At 49.9% G+C, this 21685-nt stretch overlaps 1 protein-coding gene across 1 annotated transcript in view; it reads right to left on the reverse strand.

Annotated features, from left to right (window-relative positions):
* Positions 1–6263: 6263 nt before the first annotated feature.
* Positions 6264–21685, reverse strand: part of MYH16 (myosin heavy chain 16) — a 53886-nt gene continuing 38464 nt past the window's right edge. The window contains exons 29-42 of the mRNA XM_007448860.1: positions 21459–21685; positions 20500–20617; positions 19111–19238; positions 18535–18731; positions 16884–17016; positions 15621–15837; positions 14344–14480; positions 14148–14251; positions 11731–11923; positions 10408–10611; positions 9322–9447; positions 8238–8408; positions 7504–7704; positions 6264–6464 (exon numbers count right to left, since the gene is read on the reverse strand). Of these exons, the coding sequence (XP_007448922.1) occupies positions 6264–6464; positions 7504–7704; positions 8238–8408; positions 9322–9447; positions 10408–10611; positions 11731–11923; positions 14148–14251; positions 14344–14480; positions 15621–15837; positions 16884–17016; positions 18535–18731; positions 19111–19238; positions 20500–20617; positions 21459–21685 (2357 nt within the window). The remainder of the gene's footprint in view (positions 6465–7503; positions 7705–8237; positions 8409–9321; positions 9448–10407; positions 10612–11730; positions 11924–14147; positions 14252–14343; positions 14481–15620; positions 15838–16883; positions 17017–18534; positions 18732–19110; positions 19239–20499; positions 20618–21458) is intronic.

Below are 21685 nucleotides of genomic sequence, written 5' to 3' on the forward strand. Positions count from 1 at the left end.
CACTCAGGGCCATGTGGGGAAGCACCAGGGTTGGTCCGGAGTAGAAGGAGCAAGGGGGAAAGCATGGGCACGAGCTTTCATTGTGGTTTCCATGGGAAGGAATGGGTGATGCAGGGTGAGCAGGGTTAGGATTGGCTAATTTCAGCAGGCTGTGGGACAGAGGGGCAGTCCCTCGTCTGCTACCTGGTCCTGGGATAATTAGGGCAGGGGAATATTGCCTCCCAGAGTATAAGAACTGGATAGAGGAGGTGGTTCAGAGTTTGGGCTCCAGATTGGTTAGTCTGTGTATGAGAGCTGTTTGCTATCCCTAAGAATTGGCAGCCCTGGGAGAGGCAGTGTCTCCTCAGCCAGGGAGGCCCCAGATGCCAGACCTTCAAGAATATAGAAAATAAGAAAATATACTTAATACAATCAGTGATACAAAATTTAGCAGCCTTGAAAGCTATCCCAAAACATTTAGCAAAACCATCTAAATAGTCTTTGCTCCATTTACTCTACAGAACATGGTGCCACTGCCCTGATTTCAATCATCGTGGATACCAATTACATATTATTTTGTAAGGCCATACCCTTTTAGGCCTTTAAGCCATTCTGAAATTTCATATCCTTAGGCAAAAAACAGCATATGTGGCGAGGTGAAGTCCGTTTTCTTATAAACACTGGGTCAGAAACCTCACCTCATTTCCTGCCACAAAGAATTATTTCTATCTCTGCATTAACTGAATGGTCTTGGGCAAGGGCAAGTCACTGAGCCTGTCTACTTCTGGGCCCCCACCCTCCCTGGCAAAGTCAGGAGCTGCTCTGAAATTCTCTGAGTGTGGGGGGACCAAAAGTGGACTGTCCTCCAGGAAACAATGATGAGGTCTTTCAACCTCATGGAATGCTCCTGGCATCTCTCCAGGAAGAGGCTCGCTGCCATCAGCTACTAGACTGACAGCCCTGCAGAGCCTCCCCCAGGAGGTCAAGTGTCGGAGTCCTACGGAATGCTAGAAGAAACTTGGCGAGTGTCTCAGTGCTATGCATAATGGGCTCCGTGCCAAGTTATCTTGTTTAAACTTCACATTCCTACGAGGCCGATGCTCTTATTATTCCTCATTTAATAGTTGAGGAAACAGGAGATAAGATAGGTTAAGTTGCCCAAGGTCACACTGCTGGGAAAGTGGAACCCATATCTGACTTCAGAGCATAAGAATTAGACTTATTTTATGTAATTACTGAGGTGAAGACTAGATTGAAGTGAGGGCAAAATAGAGGAGACATATTTCGACTCAATACTGGGTGGGACTTTTGAACCATGATTGTCAACCAAAACTGCAATGGGCTGCCTTTTTTTCACTGGAAGAGTTCAAGTTGGATTACCATTTTTTTTCAGGGATGCTGTGGAAGGGAATCCCAAACTGGCTGAAAGTTGGACTAGACACCCTCCAAATGTCCCTTTGAGCCCTAAAATTCTAATATAATTCTAAGATTGTGTGATTTGGTGTCTCCCAGGAAATTCACATACAGCATTTGGAGACCCCACCACTGGAGGGCAGCGTCTTCACATTTGGTGCATTTGCACAGGACGCAACCCCGTTCCCTCCGAGGTGCCTAGAGAGTGCGAAGATTAGAACCATCATGGGGGTTGATGTGGGCCCGTGTGAAGATGGAGAGGGATCCACCACCAGCATATTAATATCCCTTCTTCTACCAGCCTGAACAACGATTTCTGTCTGCCAGTGCATTGGAGAGGTCAGGGTGCTGAAATTCAAAGGGAAGACCCCATTTCCAAGAAGCTGGGGAGGAGGGGTGTTCTGGGGGCTGCTCCTTCTGCCCCTGCACTCCAAAGACTAGGACAGTGAGGAGAGAAACAGGGTCGAGGAGTATCAGAAGGTGACAAAGAAATCCTGTCACACTTGGGAAGATGGAAGGACCCAGGAAGGGAAGAGCAACTTGGAGGGACTGTGAGACCTGCCTTCCATTCTGGTGGCTCTGTAGGGTCCTGGGTCTCAAAACCAGGGTTGACAAGTGGATTCCACCAGGGGGCAGGGCTCAGCCTGATTTAAGGAAGCTCTCTGTGCAACGTCAGGAAGCACTGCCTTGGGAGGCATTCACTCCAAATGTATTTACCGTATTTACTGTGTTCTCCCTTCAAGCTGGGCGCTATCTTATTGCTGAGAAACAGCAGTGAATAAAACACACAAGATACACTTTGCCTGCCCTCACAGAGCTGACGTACCTGTGTCTGAGCATCCGGGGAGATGCTGAGGCGTGGTGTGGGGGGCCTTTGGGTCGTTAGCCTGGATGGATCTTAACATCCTTTTAGGGGGTCCTGTAACTATCTCAGCTTTACGAAACCTAGTTTGTCTTCATATCTCTGATACACCCTTTCACAATTTGCAAAGAACCTCACCATGACTACATAGGTTTCATGGTTTCCAATAGACACAAGCCTGTGAATGAGGTCACGGACACAACAGAACTCTGATATACTATAAAAATTGCCTTTGGATTAGGAAGTCTCAGAAAAAATTCTTCACTTAAAAACAATCTCGGTCTATTTTTCAAGTTTCTTTTATTTAAGATGCATGGGGACAAGGTATTAAAATTGTCCACACGAGGAATTACTTCTAGAGAACAGCCAGGTCCCACAGACATTACATATTCCGTCCTTGACATGAACATGTAGAATCTCAACTAAATCAGACCCACTCTTACTGTTATCCAAGTGCTTGACAGGTTGATGCCATCTCGGAGAAGCCACGCTAATTTAAATTCCTCTAATGGCTGGGTATTTACATCCCCAAGCCCATCTCCCCCACAGCTATCTTTATTCTTTTGCATCTCTCTCTTTCTGGCTTGCACTTTCCTTTGCATAGTAAACATTCTCAGGATAGACCCAGTTTTCCATTTTCATATATTTTTCCTCTCAGTGGTCTGCTGTTGTGATCTGTGTCACCCTGGAAGAAAAAAGAGAGAGAGGGTGAGAAGACCCTTGTGGGCCAGAGCTGGGAATTCTGACATCTTTGACCCCTTCTTGCTAGAAAGACAGTGCCCTCAGGTTCCTGGGCTGCTTCTGCACAGGTTTCCTTCCTTGTAATGGACACCACTGGGTCATACCTGGCTCATTCTCTGCTAGGTTGTGAGGGTTTAGGGACACCTTCTTTGGGCCTGGCATGCCCAGGTAGGCCTGAACTCTAGTCGGGCCATTGAGAGGGCCAGAGTGCGATGCCCTGGGATGCAATGCTCACCATGCACTTGTCTGTAATGTCTCATGAGGGGCCAAGAGGCTTCTTTTGCCAACTTGATGCGTCTTCCCAAGAAAGAAAAGCTACTACTCATCACATCCCACAAATGGATTTTAAAAATTAGCAAGATTTCCTCATGGAGATTATGGAACACTTGCTCCCAACAGGGCCCTTCACACCCACCCCCCACACCTGTCCCACCAGCTTTGTCTCCCACCCTGTCCAGCACTCTGACCTCATCCTGAGCCCCTCTTCTCCAGTCATGCTGTACCCTTGTGTGCATCCCACCTCTGCACTTTTGCATGTGTTGGGCCTTCTATCTGGAATTCCCTTCTTTCCCTCTCTACCTGGTGAGGGATCCATTTTATTTATTCTTTTTAATTTCGATTCTATTATTTTTACTTTTCATTTTTGTTTATTTTAATTACTATCTGAGATGAATACTTTTATGAAATACACTGACCATGCACTTGGATGTCATGGCAGTATCCAGTTGCTCTCGAAATTTCTAAACGCGTCCTCTCAGTTTCTGCAGTGGGGACCGCCAACTGAGTGGCGCTGCTCTAGACTCTCATATGGGTCATGTCCTCCATGGAGCTGCTCCCTAGCCACTTCAGGTCGAACCAGTCGTTCCTCCCCTGGAATCCCCTCCTGTGAGAAGCAAACACTGCAGAACAGTCGCTCACAGCCTTGTGGTGATTGCTGTGTGCATCTGCCTCTCCACTGGATTCTGAGCTCCACGAGGGAGGATGTTGTTTCTTATTCATCTCTGTATCCCAGAGTACAGGCCTAGTCCATATTCAGAGCTTGGTCAGTATTTGTGATTGAAGATAATGCCACTTTGGAAAACTAAATTCCTGTGGGATTTTGGCTTAGTGCTAACCCATGTACTAGTTTGCTTGCAATATCTCATGGCCACAGTGGCATATCTGTGACTGATAAGGGGAAAATGGGGTAAAAGAGGATGGACCAGGACACAGAGAGCAGACCCCGGGGCTCTGCCTCTGGACACTGTTGGCAGGACTGTAACCCAGTGACACGAAGACAGAGCAGTTGGACCAGGGCCAGCAGACCCCAGGAGTAAACAGTCACCAAGCTGGGGCAGGGGATCTGCTTTACAAGGTGCCTAATCCTGGAGGCTAAGACTTAGCAGGCAGAAGGAGCCTCCTGAGTCTGGGTGGTGGGGGACGCCTCAGGAGTAACCCCCACCAAGGGGGGAGCTCAAAAGAAGGGACCCCTTTGAGGGTTTTGCCCTGAAGGGAGGGGGTTACATGTTAATTGTAGGACTCATCCAGAGGCAAGCCTCTGGTTTCCTTAACTTCCTGAGCTAACCATTATTTAAGAATTAGAGAATTAAAAAGAAGATTCTGTGTCCTATTTTTTGCTCCCTCCCTAAGCAAATGGTGAGTAAAGTCTCAGCTTGAATTCAAAGGTCAATGGGGTTATCACTTCTGGCTAAAACCCAAACTGACCCGGTCCTGAGAGATAGAGAGCTGTGAGTGGGGGACCTTACCCTCACCAAGGGCTGACTCAACTGGATGCTTGAACATGAGGCCAGAAAAAAATTCCCAGAATCCGTGGAGGTTGAACATCAGCACGTGGCACTGAGACTCCAAACCCCTGCCCCTCCCAACCTAAACCAAGTCCTTGATCATGAGTTGTCCCGGTTCATCCTCATCAGACGGTAACCTTCTCAATCTCCACAGCAATTAAAATAAAGGACAGCCTGCCTTTCCATGGCACAGGGCTTGCGTGACCATGGGCGTCACTGAACTTCCCTGAGCTCATTTTCCTCATCTGACAAACGCAGATATTTATACCTACCTCACAGTATAAATTAGAGTGAAAAACATTTACCACATGTCTGGCTCTTGTGAGAGTAGAAGAAACCTGCATTCCCTGGCTCCTGTTTCTGTAAGGGGAGATTTCTGCTACAGCACTGGTTCTCAAACTTGCCCATATGTCTGAATCACCTGGAGGGCTGGTTAAACCTCAAATGCAGGGCCCACCCTCAGAGCTTCTGCTTCAGTAGGTCTGGCGTGGAGCACAAGAATTCACATTTCTAACAACTTCCCAGGTGATGCTGAGGTGGCTGCTGGTCCAAAGGACCACATTTTGGGAACCACTGCTCTAGAATAATGTTCTTTGCTTCTCACCTTTCCCTTGCTCCTCTCACGGGAAGAGGAGTGGTTTATCCTGTGCTTGGAAGAAGGAACCAGGAAGGCGGGGATGAACCCCATCTGGTCTCCTTTTGGATCTACCTGCAGGGTCGATGAGCTCTGGTCATTCCTGCCCTTGGAGTAGGGGCTGCTCCCCAGGGAGCAGCGCTGTGGTTGTTCAGTTCTGCAGGTACTTTTAATTCTGGGGTGAAGTACAAGGATGCTCATGGTGGACACCCATGAATTCTCAATCTAGAATTGTATCATAATAACACTAGCATTGTGACTTTTATGTATTCGTCTCCTGTATTTCTTCTCAATTGGTTCTGGATTAAGGAAAATAATAAAAGCCTATTAAAAAAATTTCCCCTAAAATCCCACCGGCGCTCAGTGCTCAAGAAATGGAAGCTGTGATGATGATAATTTCCTTGATGTTAGAAACCTAATTTCAGCCAGCATTGATGAAATCCTCAGGGATGATACTGTGGGGGATATGAAAGATGAATGCACACCACCTATAAGCTTGCAAATGTCCCTACGGTTCTCCAGTGAAAACAAGCATGTACTGAGCACCTATCTGCCAGGCCTAGTGTGAAGGGGCAGCAGATGCGGAACCTGCCTCCCAAGAGCTTCCACTCAGATGGGGGGAACATCATGACCACCAGCACCTGTGACACAAGTGGATGGCATCACACCTGAGAGTGCTGAGGGAGTGTTGCGGCTGAAGGGACGGGAGGCTTTGGGATCCCCGTTGCATAAGGTCGGGGCATAGCAGACAGGAAGCAGAGAAGTTGGAAAGAGCAAAGCAAGAGCAGGGAAGGTGAACTTGGAGCATAGAGTCCACACCTACTGGCTGTGAGCTGGGACACGTGGCACCTCACTCCTCAGAAAGCGTTTTGGAGGTGCCTGTCTTGGACACCTGGATGATCTCCACAGAGGTGATGCCTTTGCCAGCCACGCGGTGTCTGGTGCGCAGCTTGTTCAGGGCAGTCTCCGCCATGCCGGCCCGCTCCTCGGCGTCATCCAGCTCATGTACCGTCTTCCTATAGCGAGCCAAGGTCTGGTTGGCCTGCTCCTCCTGTGACAAAGGCACGGTGGAAAATGGGGCATAAACCTGGCTTGTTCTGGCTAAACGTATATTGTTTTCAGTTCTACATGGACATCTTAAAGAGTCCAGTCGTTCTGTAAGGCTTATTAGGAAACAGCAGTCCTGGGTCGGGGCATCCTCCAGGTCACCACGGACACCCACCTTCAACGCTTTTAGCTGATTGTTTTTGGCTTTGACGTCCATATTTCTAAATAAAATGTGCTCTCTTGCAGCTTCTATAATATGTGGTTTTAGGCATTAGCTATTGGTACCCCACCATGGAAGATGTGGATTTGGTGCTTTCTTGAGCCCCTGTCACACATTTCCCATCCCCTCATCTTCCCAAGAGAGTAATAGTGTCATTTTGGTTAGAACCGTATTTCCTGTAAACCTGGCCTTTATTGAGCCTTTTGGGAACAGTGTTAGGTGCGTGGGTGGATGATGGAGTCAACGTGGTGGTCCCAGAACTGGCAGCAAATGACAGCAGAATCAAATATCTACATCCTGGGCGGGGGATGATGGTGGCGGCAGGTGGGCGTGTGGTCTAGGGTTGAGACTTGAAGCTGCCATTTGCTAACCATGTGACTTTGACTGAAATAACATAAGTACCCTACTCTGGGCTGTTTCCTCACCTGTGAAATAGATTAAGAGTATCAGCCTTCCTGCCTTGTGTCAAGGGGATCAAAAAAGGGAAGGTCCTGGTGTTTAACCTTCTGACCAGGAGGGAGAGGCCACAAGGGGCAGTGGAAGCAGGACGGAGGCACCCGAGACCTTCCCTGGCTTTAGATCCCACCGAAGTAGGTGTTTTAGTTAGCACGGGTGTTCTTGGGATATTTTCATTTTTTACACGTTCTTATCTCCAGTGTGCCATGTCTAGTCCACTCCCCATGTGATAGCGAGGATGAAGTGCTGTGGACAGGAAGCCATCTTTTGGCCAAGACTTGAGTCCTCTCCTGTGGTTCATTCTAACCAAGGCTGGAAACCTGGGCTGGGAAGGGGGGAGAATTGGGGCCACGTGGTGGGCACCCACCGCCTCCTCGATCTGCCGCTTGTAGACCTTCAGCTTGTTCTGCAGCTTCTCCACCAGCTCCTGCATGCGCTGGTTGGTCTTGTGGTCCTCCTCCGTCTGGAAGACCAGCTCTTTGAGGCGCCGCTCATTCTTCCGCAGTGTCTTGACCGTTTCCACGTGCTGTTTCTGCTCCCCGTCCAGCTCGGTCTCCAGTTCTTTGATCTGGGGGAGGAGGAGAGGAATGCGGCTGGGGGAGCGCAGGTTTTTGAACTTCAGAGCTCAGTGGCCTTGGGCAGGGGTGTTGCGGTGTCCACTTCCTGCCCAGAGGTGAGCCCTGCCCAGGAGGGTTGGGTGGGCTCAGCCTTTCACCAGCAGGTGGTCAGATGCCTTGAGCCTCAAGTTTCCTCCTCTGGAAAATGGGGGAGGCAGGGGTGGGACAAGGTGACTGACCCCCTGGGCCCTTCCAGCTCTGACATTCCATGAGGTGAAGACGGAGGCTCGTTTTAAGTAAGTAATAAGAGAGGAATAATGTTGGAAACAGAGACTGGGAACAGAGACAGAGGAAGAATGTGGGGAACCACTCTGCTTGGGGGCTAAGGACACTCTGGGGGGAAGGTGACAGGGAGAGGAGGAGGAGAGGAGACCGTTGTAGAAATAGGTTAGAGGCCCAGCTCCTCATCAGACGCTTGGCTCTTTTGGGGGGAAAAGACCCCCTTCCCATCTCCTTTTTCCCTCTGGTTCAGTGCCGCCCTCACCCTGGCTTCCAGCTTCATGATTGTGCGTTTCCCTCCCTTGAGAGCCAGCTGCTCAGCCTCCTCCATCTTGGCCTGCAAGTCCTTGATGGTGACCTCGTAGTTCTTCTTGATTTTCTCCAGGTGCATGCAGTGGTCCTGCTCTTGCCGGAGTTCCTCGGCCATGCGGGCAGCCTGGTGGGTGGCGGAGGGGGCACGTGGGTGGAAGCACTGGAGCTGGAGCTGGGCTCCCATCCAGGCTCCTAGTGCCTTTGAGAGACGAGGGGCCTTGTCTCCCAGCCTCTGGGACACCAAGCGGTGGACAAGAGGACCCTGGCTGACATGCTGCTGGGGTGTGGTAGAGGGGGTGCCCCACGCTCCCACATCCCTCCGAGTGGCGGGAGGAGGCAGGCGCCTGTGCTCAGACCCAGGCCGCCCAATCCCATGGACCTGCCAGCCGGCGCTCTCCAGCCAGACTCTGCTGTCTCCTCCATGAGGGGCACAGCACAGAGAGCGGGAAAAGCACAGGTCTGAGTAGAAAGTCCAAGGTCTGCACCCAGCCCCAGTCATTTAACCCACTTGTTCTTGTGTAAAATATTCATGGAGGGCTTACAGCATGCCGGGTACCAGTCTATGATCTCAGGACACAGCACCAAATAAGACCAACAATGTTCCTGAGCTCCTGGCATCAGTCAAGCCTAAGGAGGTTGATGATAAAATCTGTATTTCCTCATCTTTAAAGTGGGGCATGTAGCATCCACCACTGAGCACCCAAAGGGATACTAGGGTGAAAACAATTGAAGGCCTCCCTTGCCGACCTCCAGCCCTGAACCCCTGGGCATGGCACCCATCTTCCTTTCACTAACCCTCCCCTTAAGGCTGGTTCAAGGCTCCTCTTCTTGCCAAAATACCTGCCCAGATGAGCCCACTTCAACGGCTCCTTTGGTCTGTGTCCCCTGCCTCATGCTCTAATCTCTTGGCTTTTCAGAAACCAAAGGAGGCGGCCTTCCCTGCCTAGGGTGGCCTGGTCGCCGGCAGCGGGCCTGGCTGGGGTGGGGGTAGGGTGCCCAGGCCCCTCCCGGCTGCAGCAGGCAGTGCACGCACTTACGTCTGTCATGGCTTTTTTGGCCCTCTCGTCGACCGAGCGGAACTCACTGATGAGCTCCTCATGCTCGTTGGAGATGTTCTGGACATCAGACTCCAGCTTACGCTTGACCACGAGGAGGCTTTGGTTCTGGAGGAGGAAACGAAGACATTGCCATGAGCCCGGAGTCTGCACAGCCCTTCCTGTGTCCAGGAAAAGCCACCCTCTCCCAGACCCCCAACAAGAAATGGCCCTGGGCCCCCTGCTTAGGGTGAAGGTCTCTATCCTGCATTCTTCTCTGAGTTTTAGATTAGAACTTGCATCACGCGGAGCCTGGGAAGAACATCATTTAGGCCTGGGGTGGGTGGTATCTCTAGTACAATCCTGAACTTGGAGCTGGGAAGACCAGGTTCAAGCCCTAGTGCTTCTGCCTATGTGTCTCCTTTTTACCCCTGGGATTGGTCTTTTTATCTCTAAAGTGGGGTTGTAATCCCGATATGTCCCATGTACATTTTTTTCTTTCGGTGAATTCACATGAGATGGTGAGTAAGGATGAAGCTGTGCTGGTAAAGGACTGCATTGTGAGCGGCAGGAAGCACCTGCATCACCGCTGGGGTCCCTGGTGTTGACCATGGCTGAGCCACTCAACTCGGCCACAGTTTTTCATTTGTACCACGAATGTCGGACTTTGGAATATTCTAGATCCCTTCCAGTTCTGAAGTTCTATCTTCAGTACACTGGGCGGGGTGGGGGGATGGGGGGTGGTAACAGTTGTCCTTAAAATTGGCTAAATCATCAGAATTTCATGAGGAGTTTCTAAAAGTTAAATTCCCGTGGGTCCCACTACAGACTCACTGGATCAGAATCTCCAGGGGGGAGTTGTGGGAGTCTGTCTTGAAAAGCTCTGCACTGAAAAATGGTTAAGATGGTACGTTTTATGTTATGGGTTTTTTTGTTTGTTTTCTAACCACAACAGAAAGAAAGCTCTGCAGGTGCATTCTGAGGATCTGCCGAGTGGACCTTTGAGGGGAGCCCATGAGGCTTGGACTCCACCCTGGCCTCACCCCAGCGCCCTGAGTGGGAGTCCACATGGCCAGGAGCTGCCCCCACCTGGACGTTGAGCTCGTTGTGCCGCTCAGTGACCTCCACCACCTCCTGCTCCAGCAGCTTGCGGGAGCGCTCGCTGCCCTCGAGGGCCGAGCGCACCTCGTCCGTCTCTGTCTGCAGCAGGCTCAGGCGCCGTTCCTGCAGGTTGTACTGTTCCCGCAGCTCCTCGTGCTGCCGGGCGTCCTCGTCCATCTGGATCTGCAGGTCCTGGCGGACGAGAGACCCTGGCCTGAGCCCTTCTCCCACGGCCAGGGGTTGCCCAGGCCTGAGGGTGCTGTGACCTTCCTGGACCAGGCTCAGCAGGGAGCTGGGGTGAAGGTGGGGAGGTGGAGGCCACAGGGAAAGACTGGAGGATCTGTCCAGCCTGGTCAGCATGAGGTCAAGGATTTCCTGATGACGAGGACCTGGTGTTTCCAGCAGGGTCTTCTCAAGGAGGCCTTCCTCAGTGACCTTTAACAACTACACCCTGCCCTGGCTAATTCCCGTCTCCCTTCTCCTGTCTTTCTTATTCTTTCTCCATAGCACTTCTCACAATTTTTTTTTTTTTTTTTTTTTTTTTTTTTTTTTTTTTTTGCGGTACGCGGGCCTCTCACTGTTGTGGCCTCTCCCGTTGGGGAGCACAGGCTCCGGATGCGCAGGCTCAGTGGCCATGGCTCACGGGCCCAGCTGCTCCGCGGCATGTGGGATCTTCTCGGACCGGGGCACGAACCCGTGTCCCCTGCATCAGCAGGCAGACTCTCAACCACTGTGCCACCAGGGAAGCCCTCTCACCATTTTTAATACTACAGTTTTATTTATTTGTTGCTTATTATTTGTCTGCAGGGAAGTTTGTTTGTTTTATCCATTCTTGTACCCCTAGCACCTAATACAGTGCCTGGACAGGGCAGGGCTCCAGTAAACACATGTTGAATGCGTGGGTCCAGCTATGCATGTGCTACAGACCAGGCTGATGACAGCAAGTGATAAAACGGCCTTCAACTCTATTTAAGGTGAGTGGTCGGTATATGGGTGTTTGTTATGTTCTTTATTTTTCTGTGTCTGTAATCATTTCTAATAAGTCAAAAATGATTTTAAAAAGCAAGACAGGCCCAACTTCCTTATTCCCTCCTTCCCTCTTTCCAGTGGTCCAGGATACGGATCTTGGTAGTTGGGGTCTCTCATTTATACAGTCCCCAAGTCTCCTGCTCCCTAGACTGCCAGCCACCCCACGTTCTTGCTCTCGTGCCTTTATCGTGGCTGGACAGGCATGTCATTAGCTCCCAGTGAGCCTGCAGGCTCAGGGATGGCTGGCTTTGTGATTAGTTCTTCCTGCTCCCAGATTGCTACCTTGATTTGCTGTTGCAGCCTTTTCAGCGTCTTCACAAGTTCGCTGTTGTTCTTGTTGGCGTGGTCCAGCTGGATTTCCATCTCATTCAGGTCTGTCTCCATCTTCTTCTTGAGCCGAAGTGCCTCTGCCCGGCCCTTGGCCTCCGCCTCCAGGCTGGCCTGCAAGGATTCGATGGCCCTCTGGTGGTTCTTCCTGCAAGTCCAAGCAGAGAAGGCCTTGGCGTACTGGGCCCACTGTTCAGGATGTGCTAAACCTCTCTAGATAAGAAGTTTCAGCAATAATGTGGATACGGCCACCACGCTGTGAGATTAAACTGTATCTCCTCTTGAAGTCTTTAAGTGGGGGAGCATCATGCTTTGGGAAAAGGAATGGAAGGTCGATGTTTACCATGTGTCTTTGTGATCTCAATTCATTTAATATGCAAAACAGCCTGGCAAGGAAACATGATGAAAAACACGCCAAAGATCACCCTTTAGTCCACAATGGAGTCAATTCAAGGCCAGATGCTAAGGTCTCTGTTTGTTTTCATTATAAAATGTGAGCTTTGGCTATACAGGTCAGAATCTCTCTTTTCAAAGCAACAGTTAAGTGACCAAAGAAAAAATAGATAAATTGGACTTCATCAAAATTTAAGACTTTTGTGCTTCAAAGGATATTATCAATAAAGTGAAAAGACAACCCACAGAATGGGAGAAAATATTTGCAAATCATATATCTGATAAGGGTCTAGTATCCAGAATAAATAAAGAACTCTTAAAATCAACAATAAAAAGATAAATAACCCAGTTTTTGGGAAAGAACTTGAATGGGCATTTCTCCAAATCAGACATATAGCTGGTCAATAAGCACATAAAAGATGCTCAGCATCATTAGCCATCATGGAAATGCAATTCACATCCACCAGGATGGCTGTAATCAAATGGCTACTCTAAGTACTTCATATAAATGGAATCATACAGTATTTGTCTTCTTGTGACTGGCTTATTTCACTTAGCATAATGTCCTCAAGGTTCATTCACGTTATAGCATGTGTCAGAATCTCCTTCCTTTTTAAGGCTGAATAATATTCCACTCTATAGAGGGATCACATTTTGTGTATCCATTCGTCACTGGACATTTTGGTTGCTTCCCCATTTTTGCTATTATGAATAATGCTGCAATGAACTTGGGTGTACAAATATCTCTTTGAGACCCTGATTTTAATTCTTCTGGGTATATACTCAGAAGTGGAATTGCTGGATCGTATGGTAATTCTATTTAAAAAAAAAATTTGAGGAATCTCCATACTGTTTTCCACAGCTGCTGTACCATTATTTTACATTCCCACCAACAGCGTACAAGGGTTCCAATTTCTCCACATCCTTGCCAACACTTGTTATTTTCTGTTTTTTGGATAGTAGCTATCCTAATGGAAGAGAGGTGGTATCTTGTAGTTTTGATTTGTATTTCCCTAATGACTAATGATACTGAGCATCTTTCCATGTACTTGTTGGCCATTTGTATATCTTCTTTGGAGAAATGTCTATTTGAGTCCTTTACCCATTTTTTTAAAAAAAATATTTTATTGAATATAGTTGATTTACAGTGTTGTGTTAATTTCTGCTGTACAGCAAAGTGATTCAGTTATACACATACATACATTCTTTTTCATGTTCTTTTCCATTATGGTTTATTACAGGATATTGACTATAGTTCCCTGTGCTATACAGTAGGACCTTGTTGTTTATCCATTCTATATGTTTGCATATGCTAATATCAAACTCCCAATCCATCTCTCTCCCAACTCCCCTCCCCCTTGGCAACCACAAGTCTGTTATCTATGTCTCTGAGTCTATTTCTGTTTCGTAAATAAGTTCATTTGTATATTTCAGATTCCACATGTAAGTGATATCATGTGGTATTTGTCTTTCTCCTTCTGATTTACTTCACTACCCATTTTTTTTTTTTTTTTTTTTGCGGTATGCAGGCCTCTCACTGTTGTGGCCTCTCCCGTTGCGGAGCACAGGCTCCGGATGCACAGGCTCAGCGGCCATGGCTCATGGGCCCAACCACTCTGCGGCATGTGGGATCCTCCCGGACCGGGGCACGAACCCGTATCCCCTGCATCGGCAGGCAGACTCTCAACCACTGCGCCACCAGGGAAGCCCTTCACTACCCGTTTTTGAATTGGGTTATTATCTCATGGGGTTTTGTGATGAATCACTAAGTACTATATTTCTAAGTGCACACCAGAGAGTGCCACATTAGTATGAGGTACTATCATTATTCCCATTTCACAGATGAGGAAACAGGTTCAGAGAGGCTCACCTAAATTGTCCAAGCTCACACATGACTGGTATGTGGCAGAGACCCAGGTTTCTGGACTCTGCTCCATCATGCTACCTAGACTCAGTCTCCTGTCCCATCAGCCTCATACCTCGTAGCTTCAAATTCCTCTTCTTTCTCGTGGATTCTCCGGTCAATATCAGCTTTCACCTGAGCCAGTTCCAGCTGAATTCGAATCACCTTGCTCTCTTCAACCTGCCAGGAATATAAACATCAGTCTTCCTGGCCCAGCAGGTGTGTGGTCCCTGGCCAAGGTCCAGCCCCCAATGTGATGACCACATGGTTACCTCCAGGGAAGACTCAGCTTCCTCCAGGGCCACCTGGAGTTCTTCCTTCTCAATCTCCAATTTTTTCTTCATTTTCTGCAGCTCATGTATACTCCGTCCTCCCTCACCCAGCTGATCAATCAGTTCCTTTATCTCCTCTGAGAAAGGAAAATTCTTGTTAACAAGAAGCAATATTCTTGTTAACAAGAAGAATATTTTGTTAACAAGAAGCATGAGGACTACCGGCTTCCCAGGGTAATGGCATGTGACACAATTATACCTCTATCTTTTCTCACCTGCACCAGGAGCTGATAGGGGGTGGTAGGCAGGGACCCTCAGCAGCACCTGATCATATCCCCCCCTCCTCTTTTCCTTCCTCTCCTAGTCCAGTCAACCTATATCTGGTTCAGCTCTTCCTCCCCAATCTTTAACTTTTATTTACTTTATGCCCAAGTCCTTCAGTACTTACACTTCTGAAATTAAGAAAGCAGAGGCCTCAAACAGTTGACTCTCAAGATTATCTCCTGTAAGCAGAGAGCTCCTCTGGGAGTGACTCATAGGACCTTGGGCAGCTTTGGGAACAATCAAGGACCATCTTTTTCTACCCTCCATTGCAGTGATGCTACATCAACCCCCCCAGGACTCAAATACAACCCTGGGGAGGAAGCAGGGTGGGGCAGCCCAGATTGAGGAAACCCTGCATTGGCTGAGTTTTCATTTCTGCCACTCAGCAGAACAGGGACCCCAAAACGGTTCTTCAAAAATGGAAAAAAAGTGACATCTCTTGAACACTGAGTTTGTGTTTAGGAAAACCACAAAAGCAAATAATACAAATTTCATGTGGCAAGATTAGATAACCAACACTTTTCAAGCAATATCCAACAATGAAATTCCAGCCTGAGACTCCTATATGTAAGAAACACATATGCATGCACATATTATTTACATATGGTAGATGGAAGGGCTCAGTATCTAAAATCTCCTGAGCCTTTATTTGACCAGCTACTCTACCGAGCGAAGACTTAAGACATTTTTATCTTATTTCATTATTGCAACAGCCTTACACGGAAGGCAGTATTATTCCCCCATTTTACAGATGAGGCACAGAAGAACTAGGTAACTCACCTGCCTGAAGTTATACTGCTGAGTGCCCACATGCTTTGACCAAGTGCTTGCCAGCCAGTCAGCAAACACTGATTGTGCACCTACTATGCGCTGGGTACTCAGACCCATGACGGGAGGGGGGGTCCGGCTGTGTCCTCGTCCCTGCAGGCCCATCCACCTGCCCCCAGACTCACCCTGCAGGGTCTTGTTCTCCTTCTTCACCGACTCCAGGTGCTCCAGGCACTCCTCGTAGACGGTCTTGATCTTGAAGCTCTCGGTCATGTACATGCGGCACTCCTTCTGGGAGGTGTCCACCTCCACCTGCAGCTCCTCGCACTTCTGCTGCCACTCAGCCAGCATCTTGTCAAAGACCCGCTGCTTCTTGTCCAGGGCTGCGGCCGCAGCGTTGGCCTGGGGTGAGGAGGGGATGGTGTCAGGGCTCTGCCTTTTCTGTGCCTTTCCCCTCCTTCTGCCCCCTCCCTTCCTTCCCTCTACCTCTCCAGTAACTCTGGTGACCCCAGACTTCTTCGAATGGGGATAGAATTCAACATTTGTGGCACAAGCACAGAATAGGGAGTCCAGAAATAATTATGTTTCGGTTCCAAAACATCTACTACTAGACGTGTGACCTTGGGCAGCCCACCTTATCTTCCCAGGTGAGGGTTTTCTCAGGTGTAAAAGGAGAGATCTGGGCCACAACAGCCTTCCCAGATTTATGACGTTCACCTAACGCCCCATAACGTATTTCTCTATAACACACTAATATATATCATTGCCCAACTCAGAGATGGGTGGGTATTATTTTTCTTGTGCATCAAAGCTCATTATTCTTAGATATTATTTTCACAGCCCTTCCATCTTTTTCATAACTCTCCACAACTGTGTATTTGCTGCTGCACAATATTAGACGTTGTAAATTTCTGCTTAATTTCTTCTTTTTTTTTCCTGCTTAACTTCTTAATTTGGAGGGAGCAAAAACCTTCTTGGGGTTTTAGGACTTTTTTCCCCCAAAGCCTCTCACATGGCTATGACCTTATCTGGACCAAGACTGGGTTGGTGTGTGCCAGTGGAAATCTTATTTAATTTTGCTAAAGACTGGCGAATCAGTCTGAACTAGGGATGCAAACGGGAATATTTAGCCACACAAAGTGTGTGGAACATGGTTTGCAGAAGAGGAAGGGGAACAGGGGCAATAGGTTCCTGGACTTCCCGGGGCTGAGTTTTATCCTTGTCACGGACCTATTTAAATAGTGGCTGGTTGAGTTAAGATCGCAGAATCATGAGCATGTTGACACATGTTCAAGCAGTGAACAGTGGGCCTGACTGCAAACCCTGTTCTCCACCCTCTTGGGCCACCTGTTCCTTCTTGCTAACCCGACATGTGACAGTCTCATCCAGCTTCCCGTGGGCTGTTGGACCCAGCAAATGGTCAGCCTTGGAGCATTTGGCCCTCTGACCTTCTCCAAGTCGATGGTGAGGTCCTCAACTTCTGCCTGGAGTCTCTGTTTGTTTTTCTCGAGGGAGGCGGCTCGGGCCTGGGTGGCTTCAGCCTTTTCTTCTGCCTCCTGGAGCCTGGCGGCCAGTTTTCTCCTGTGGATGAGAGCAAGAGAGGCCATCAAGGAAACCTAGGCACCCATGGGCAGGGGAGCCCAGCATGGCGCTGAGCTCTGGTGTCACAATGGAAAAGATGCAGATAAAAACGGGGGTGTTTGGGCTTCCCTGGTGGCGCAGTGCTTGAGAGTCCGCCTGCCGTTGCAGGAGACGCGGGTTCGTGCCCCGTTTCGGGAGGATCCCACGTGCCGCGGAGCGGCTGGGCCCGTGAGCCGTGGCCGCTGGGCCTGCGCGTCCGGAGCCTGTGCTCCGCAAATGGGAGAGGCCACAACAGTGAGAGGCCCGCATAACGCAAGAAAAAAAAAAAAAGGAAAAACGGGGGTGTTTGGAACAGAGCAACCAGTGTCCAGTCATCCATTCCACAAATATTCATTGTTTCTACTCAGTGCCAAGTCCTATTCTAGGCATTAGGGAAACAGCAGTGAATAAAACACTAAGATCCCTGCCCTCAAAACTTCTGTTCTAGAGGGGGGACAGAAAACACAACAAAATGACATAAGCACTATGGGAAAATAAAGCAGGGAGGGGACACATGTGCAAAGGGCAGGACCCTGTGGGTGTCTGGGGAAGAGGTTCCAGGCAGAGAGAGGGGAGGGTTTGAAATTGAGGTTTAGATCGGAGTGAGAGCCTGGGGTGGGACCAGGAAGCCCCCGTAACTCTCAATAGAAAATATTAGAAAAGGGCTGGAGGGCAGGAGGTGGAGCTGCAGGAAGGCAGGTGTAGGCTCAGCGAATAAAGAGTGCCAGATAAAGATTGATGTCAGCTGGAAGGCACTGCGCTTATGCTGTCACCACAAATTCCAGTGGATGGAAGGCACCAGCGGCAGGCTGGGGTTCCCTCCCCGCCTGGCACCAGGGGCTCACACGCAGGCCTTCCCTGGGTGCCCTGGCCCACGGGCACCCACACCAGCCTCTTGTGCAAGAGGGCAGCTCTGAGCCACATTCATGTGTCCACTCTTGTTTCCTCAGGCCCGTCAAGCAGAGTGTTTGTCTCTAGTTTGTGAAGGAAGAAAGCTCAAAGGACTTGAGGGCATTCGCCACAGAGCTGGGGAACTGGCCGAGGGGGGACCTCTGCTGCGGAGCGTGGCCCATGTCCTCCCAGCATCACCGAGGGGCCTCACCCCAGTCCCGCCAGGCCCGTGGAAGCTTCCTGAGCACTTCAGAGGCAGAGAAGCCCTTCCTGGAGGCAGATCCCGCCCCCCCACCCATCCTGACTTCCCTGCAGGGAGCCTGAGCATTTCTGGGCAGGAGATATAGGTAAGAGAGCCCTTGAAGAGGGAAGCTGAAAGCAGTGGGGCATGCAGTGTGTGACCTGGTGAGGGCACAAAGTGGGCTCCCTGTCCTGACACTCGTCCCCCCTTTAAGAGGAGCCCCTGAACTGCCCTCTCCTGGGTGTGGCCCTGGCGTCAGCTGTGGCTGTGGTGCTCAGACCCCCACCTCACACCCACCCGCCAACCCGCTGGCCTCCCCGGCCCTCCTGGCGCAGAGTGACGCTCACTTGGTCTCCTCCAGCTCCTCGGTCCTCTGGATGGCGTCCGTCTCGTACTTGGTCCTCCAGGTGGTCACCTCGGTGTTGAGTTTGGACACAAGGCGCTGCAGCTCCGACTTGCCTCCCTGCTCCTCCTCCAGCTGCTCCTTCAGCAGGTCCAGGTCGTGCTTGGTGTTGGCGAGACTCACCACGGCCGTGCTGCGGGACTGCGGTGACCAGACCAGCCTGTCAGGGCCCCCCAGTCTCTGTGGCACCCAGGGCCATCACTTAGAGATACACGACGTTGGATCAACAGTACAGCGGGGTAAAGGCGGGGCAGGGGGCGGGGGGGGGGGGAGACACAGGAGTCTAATAACTCAAACCACCAGGGTTTAACTTTCCTTGATTTCTTCCAATTACTATCCACAAGGATACGTAATTCCGTTAATTTCATTTAGTCGCACATATAGCGTACTCTGGTTTTGTTGTTAACTCTTTTACTTGCTGTGGAATCAAATATTTTTCATGTTCCTTCTACATCTTCATAACATATGACTTTCTTCAAGGAGGCAGCTCTGTCACCCCCTACCTCACCCCCAAACCAACCTTGGACTCTTCATCCAGCTGCCTCTTGTAATCATCCACCTGTGATGTCAGGGACGTCTTTATCCTCAGGATCTGATTAAGCCGGCTCTGGGATTCTTCATATTCCCGACTCAGTTCACTGTTTTCAGCTGGGCGAGAAGGGAACGGGGGAAGTGTTGGGTGGAGAACTAGCTCCCCCCCCCACATCCTAAGCCTTGCTCCCAAAGTGCCCATCAGTATAGTGGCTTGGCCGGCTGAGCTGCAATGGGGAGCAGGGCGACCACCACATCAGCTGCCCAAATCAAGTGGGCCCAGGAGGGGAGCAAATGCCCAAGGGTCGCCACCATCCAGGTGATTTGCATGGGATAAGCGGCTTCAGATAGCGAAGCCCCTGGCAGGAGATACAGCAAAGAATTTTGGAGAAAACAGTCGAGCGGAGAGTGTTTACTTTGAAAAAAATGCATTTGTCACGGTCCCAGAACCTACACTCCTGTCGTTTGTGGACTGCTTTCCGGAGCCAGAGGCCAGGAGAAGGTGCATGAGCCAGAGAACCAGCAAGGGTTCCCAGTTCTGCCCTGTATCTTCGGTTTTGTGACCGTGGGCAAGTCACTTCACCTCACTGAGTTTCACTCTTCTTATCCATCAAATGGGGATATTGATTTTAAAAAGTATTCAGAATGTGGAAAGTAAGGCCAAAGGAGGTTCTCTGGTGTCAAACGAGAGTGTTGTCTAACTGGTGCGCCTCAGGAGCGTTAACTTCTCGAAGGAAATGCACCTTTGCTTGACTTAACTGTTGACCCCTCTTTAGAGCCCAGACTCTGCAAAGTCAGATGTTAACTTGCATATTGATGAGTTGCAAATTATTTTTGACCTAGAGATGCAGAGAATTTCTTCTGGTAGAAAAAACCCCAAATCAAACCTAGAGGTTGCAGTATTATTGCCACATAGGACATGAACCAGTTTTGCATCTAACTCAGCAAAGTTACTGAAACGTTCCTTTCCCGACTGGCTGTGTAAATCTCGGCCCCCTCAGGTGCTTTTCAAAGGCAGTTTTCCCATTTTTCTGGTTCCCTCATTAGTGACATGTGTTCGCTTTACGTTAGTAGGCAGGTCATGTTTGAAAATTGTGTTTTGTCGGTATTACTGCTCCTCCCACTGATCTCACGGGGTGGTTGAGAGAACTGATAGGGAAATGTTTTGGATAGTGTTCCCTGTTTTACACTGTAAAGATGTTACTTGGAGCACTCAGTGGGTGGAAGAAAATCTTCTCGTCTCGTCACAGGGGATGTGGATTTTCCAAGGTCAAGGAAGCTCTGGGAGGGCACCCAGGTGCTCTTTCAGTTTCCTTGAGGATCCCCACTCCTTTCCATGCGCTGTTCCTTAGGAAGCTGTGGGGAGGGGAGAGCTCACCTTGGAGGCGGGTCCTGATGGCGTTGATTTCCGCCTGGTTCCGCTCCAGCTCAGCCACCTTGGCATTGGCCTCTGATAAGTTATCTTCCAGCTTTCGAACGTGGGCCTCGGCGTTCATCTGCTCAGGGAGAACGAACCCAGTGGGGAAATGGGGAGGGCCAGGCCAGGCCCTCCCTGCTTCCCAGCTGCGCTGCCCTAGTGCAGCCTCCCAGGCCACATACCTCATCCTTCTAGAACATCCCTGTCTCAGAAACCTCCAGTGGCTCACCATTTTCTGTCAACGTAAGCCCAGAGCCTTTGGGTTGGCACACAGCCCCTCACTTCCAGGCCCCTGCTGACCTCACCCGATAGGAAAATGCTGGGAGCCAGTTAACTTAAGGAAAAATACCAGCATTGGAGCAGGCGTCTGCAGATAAAACAGGAACTACGAAGATGCCTCATGAATGTCTGAAGTTTGGAGACACTAGTTGGCTGGGACCTGGACTCCCAAAGCATCATCCCTGCTCACCTTTGGAGCACCACCCGCCACTTCCCTTGTGTCACAAGAAGACTCTTCCTGTGGCAGAGGCTGGATAAATGCATGTTGAGTGGCTTAATTTTACTTTAATTGTACTTAATTTTCTTTCTTGCCACGTATCCCTTTTTATTGCGGCGATGTTGTTTCTCCTACTAAGTCTCCAACTCCTGGAGGATATAGTCATACTAATGGCTCACATTTACTGAGCTTTTCTTACGTGCCAGGAACTGTCGTAGCCCTAACAACAGCGCTATGAGGTGGGGATTATCATTATTCCCCATTTTACAGATAGGGAAACCGAGGCACGGTTAGGTTGTGCACCTTGGCCGAGGTTATACACACAGCCAGTGGGGTCTGTGACGGGTCCATCTTGGTTCCTCGGGCCTGTCGGGGGCCTCGGGGGATATTATTCGTGAAGGCTCTGTGGGGTGTCCCCCCTCACCTTGGACTTCTGTATGGTCTCCACGCTGGCGTTGAGGTCATCGATCTCGGCCTTCATGACCTGCTTGTCCTTCTCCAGCTTGGACTTGACCCTCTGCAGGTTCTCCACGTGCTCGGTCAGCTCGGCCATGGAGTCTGTGTGCTTCTTGCGCAGTGTGGAGGCCGCTGCCTCGCTCTGCAGGGCCGCCTCCTCCAGCTCCCGCCGCAGCTTCAGCAGCTCCGCCCCCC

Source organism: Lipotes vexillifer, unplaced genomic scaffold (genome assembly GCF_000442215.2).
Source record: "Lipotes vexillifer unplaced genomic scaffold, Lipotes_vexillifer_v1.1 scaffold778, whole genome shotgun sequence".
NCBI lineage: Eukaryota > Metazoa > Chordata > Mammalia > Artiodactyla > Lipotidae > Lipotes > Lipotes vexillifer.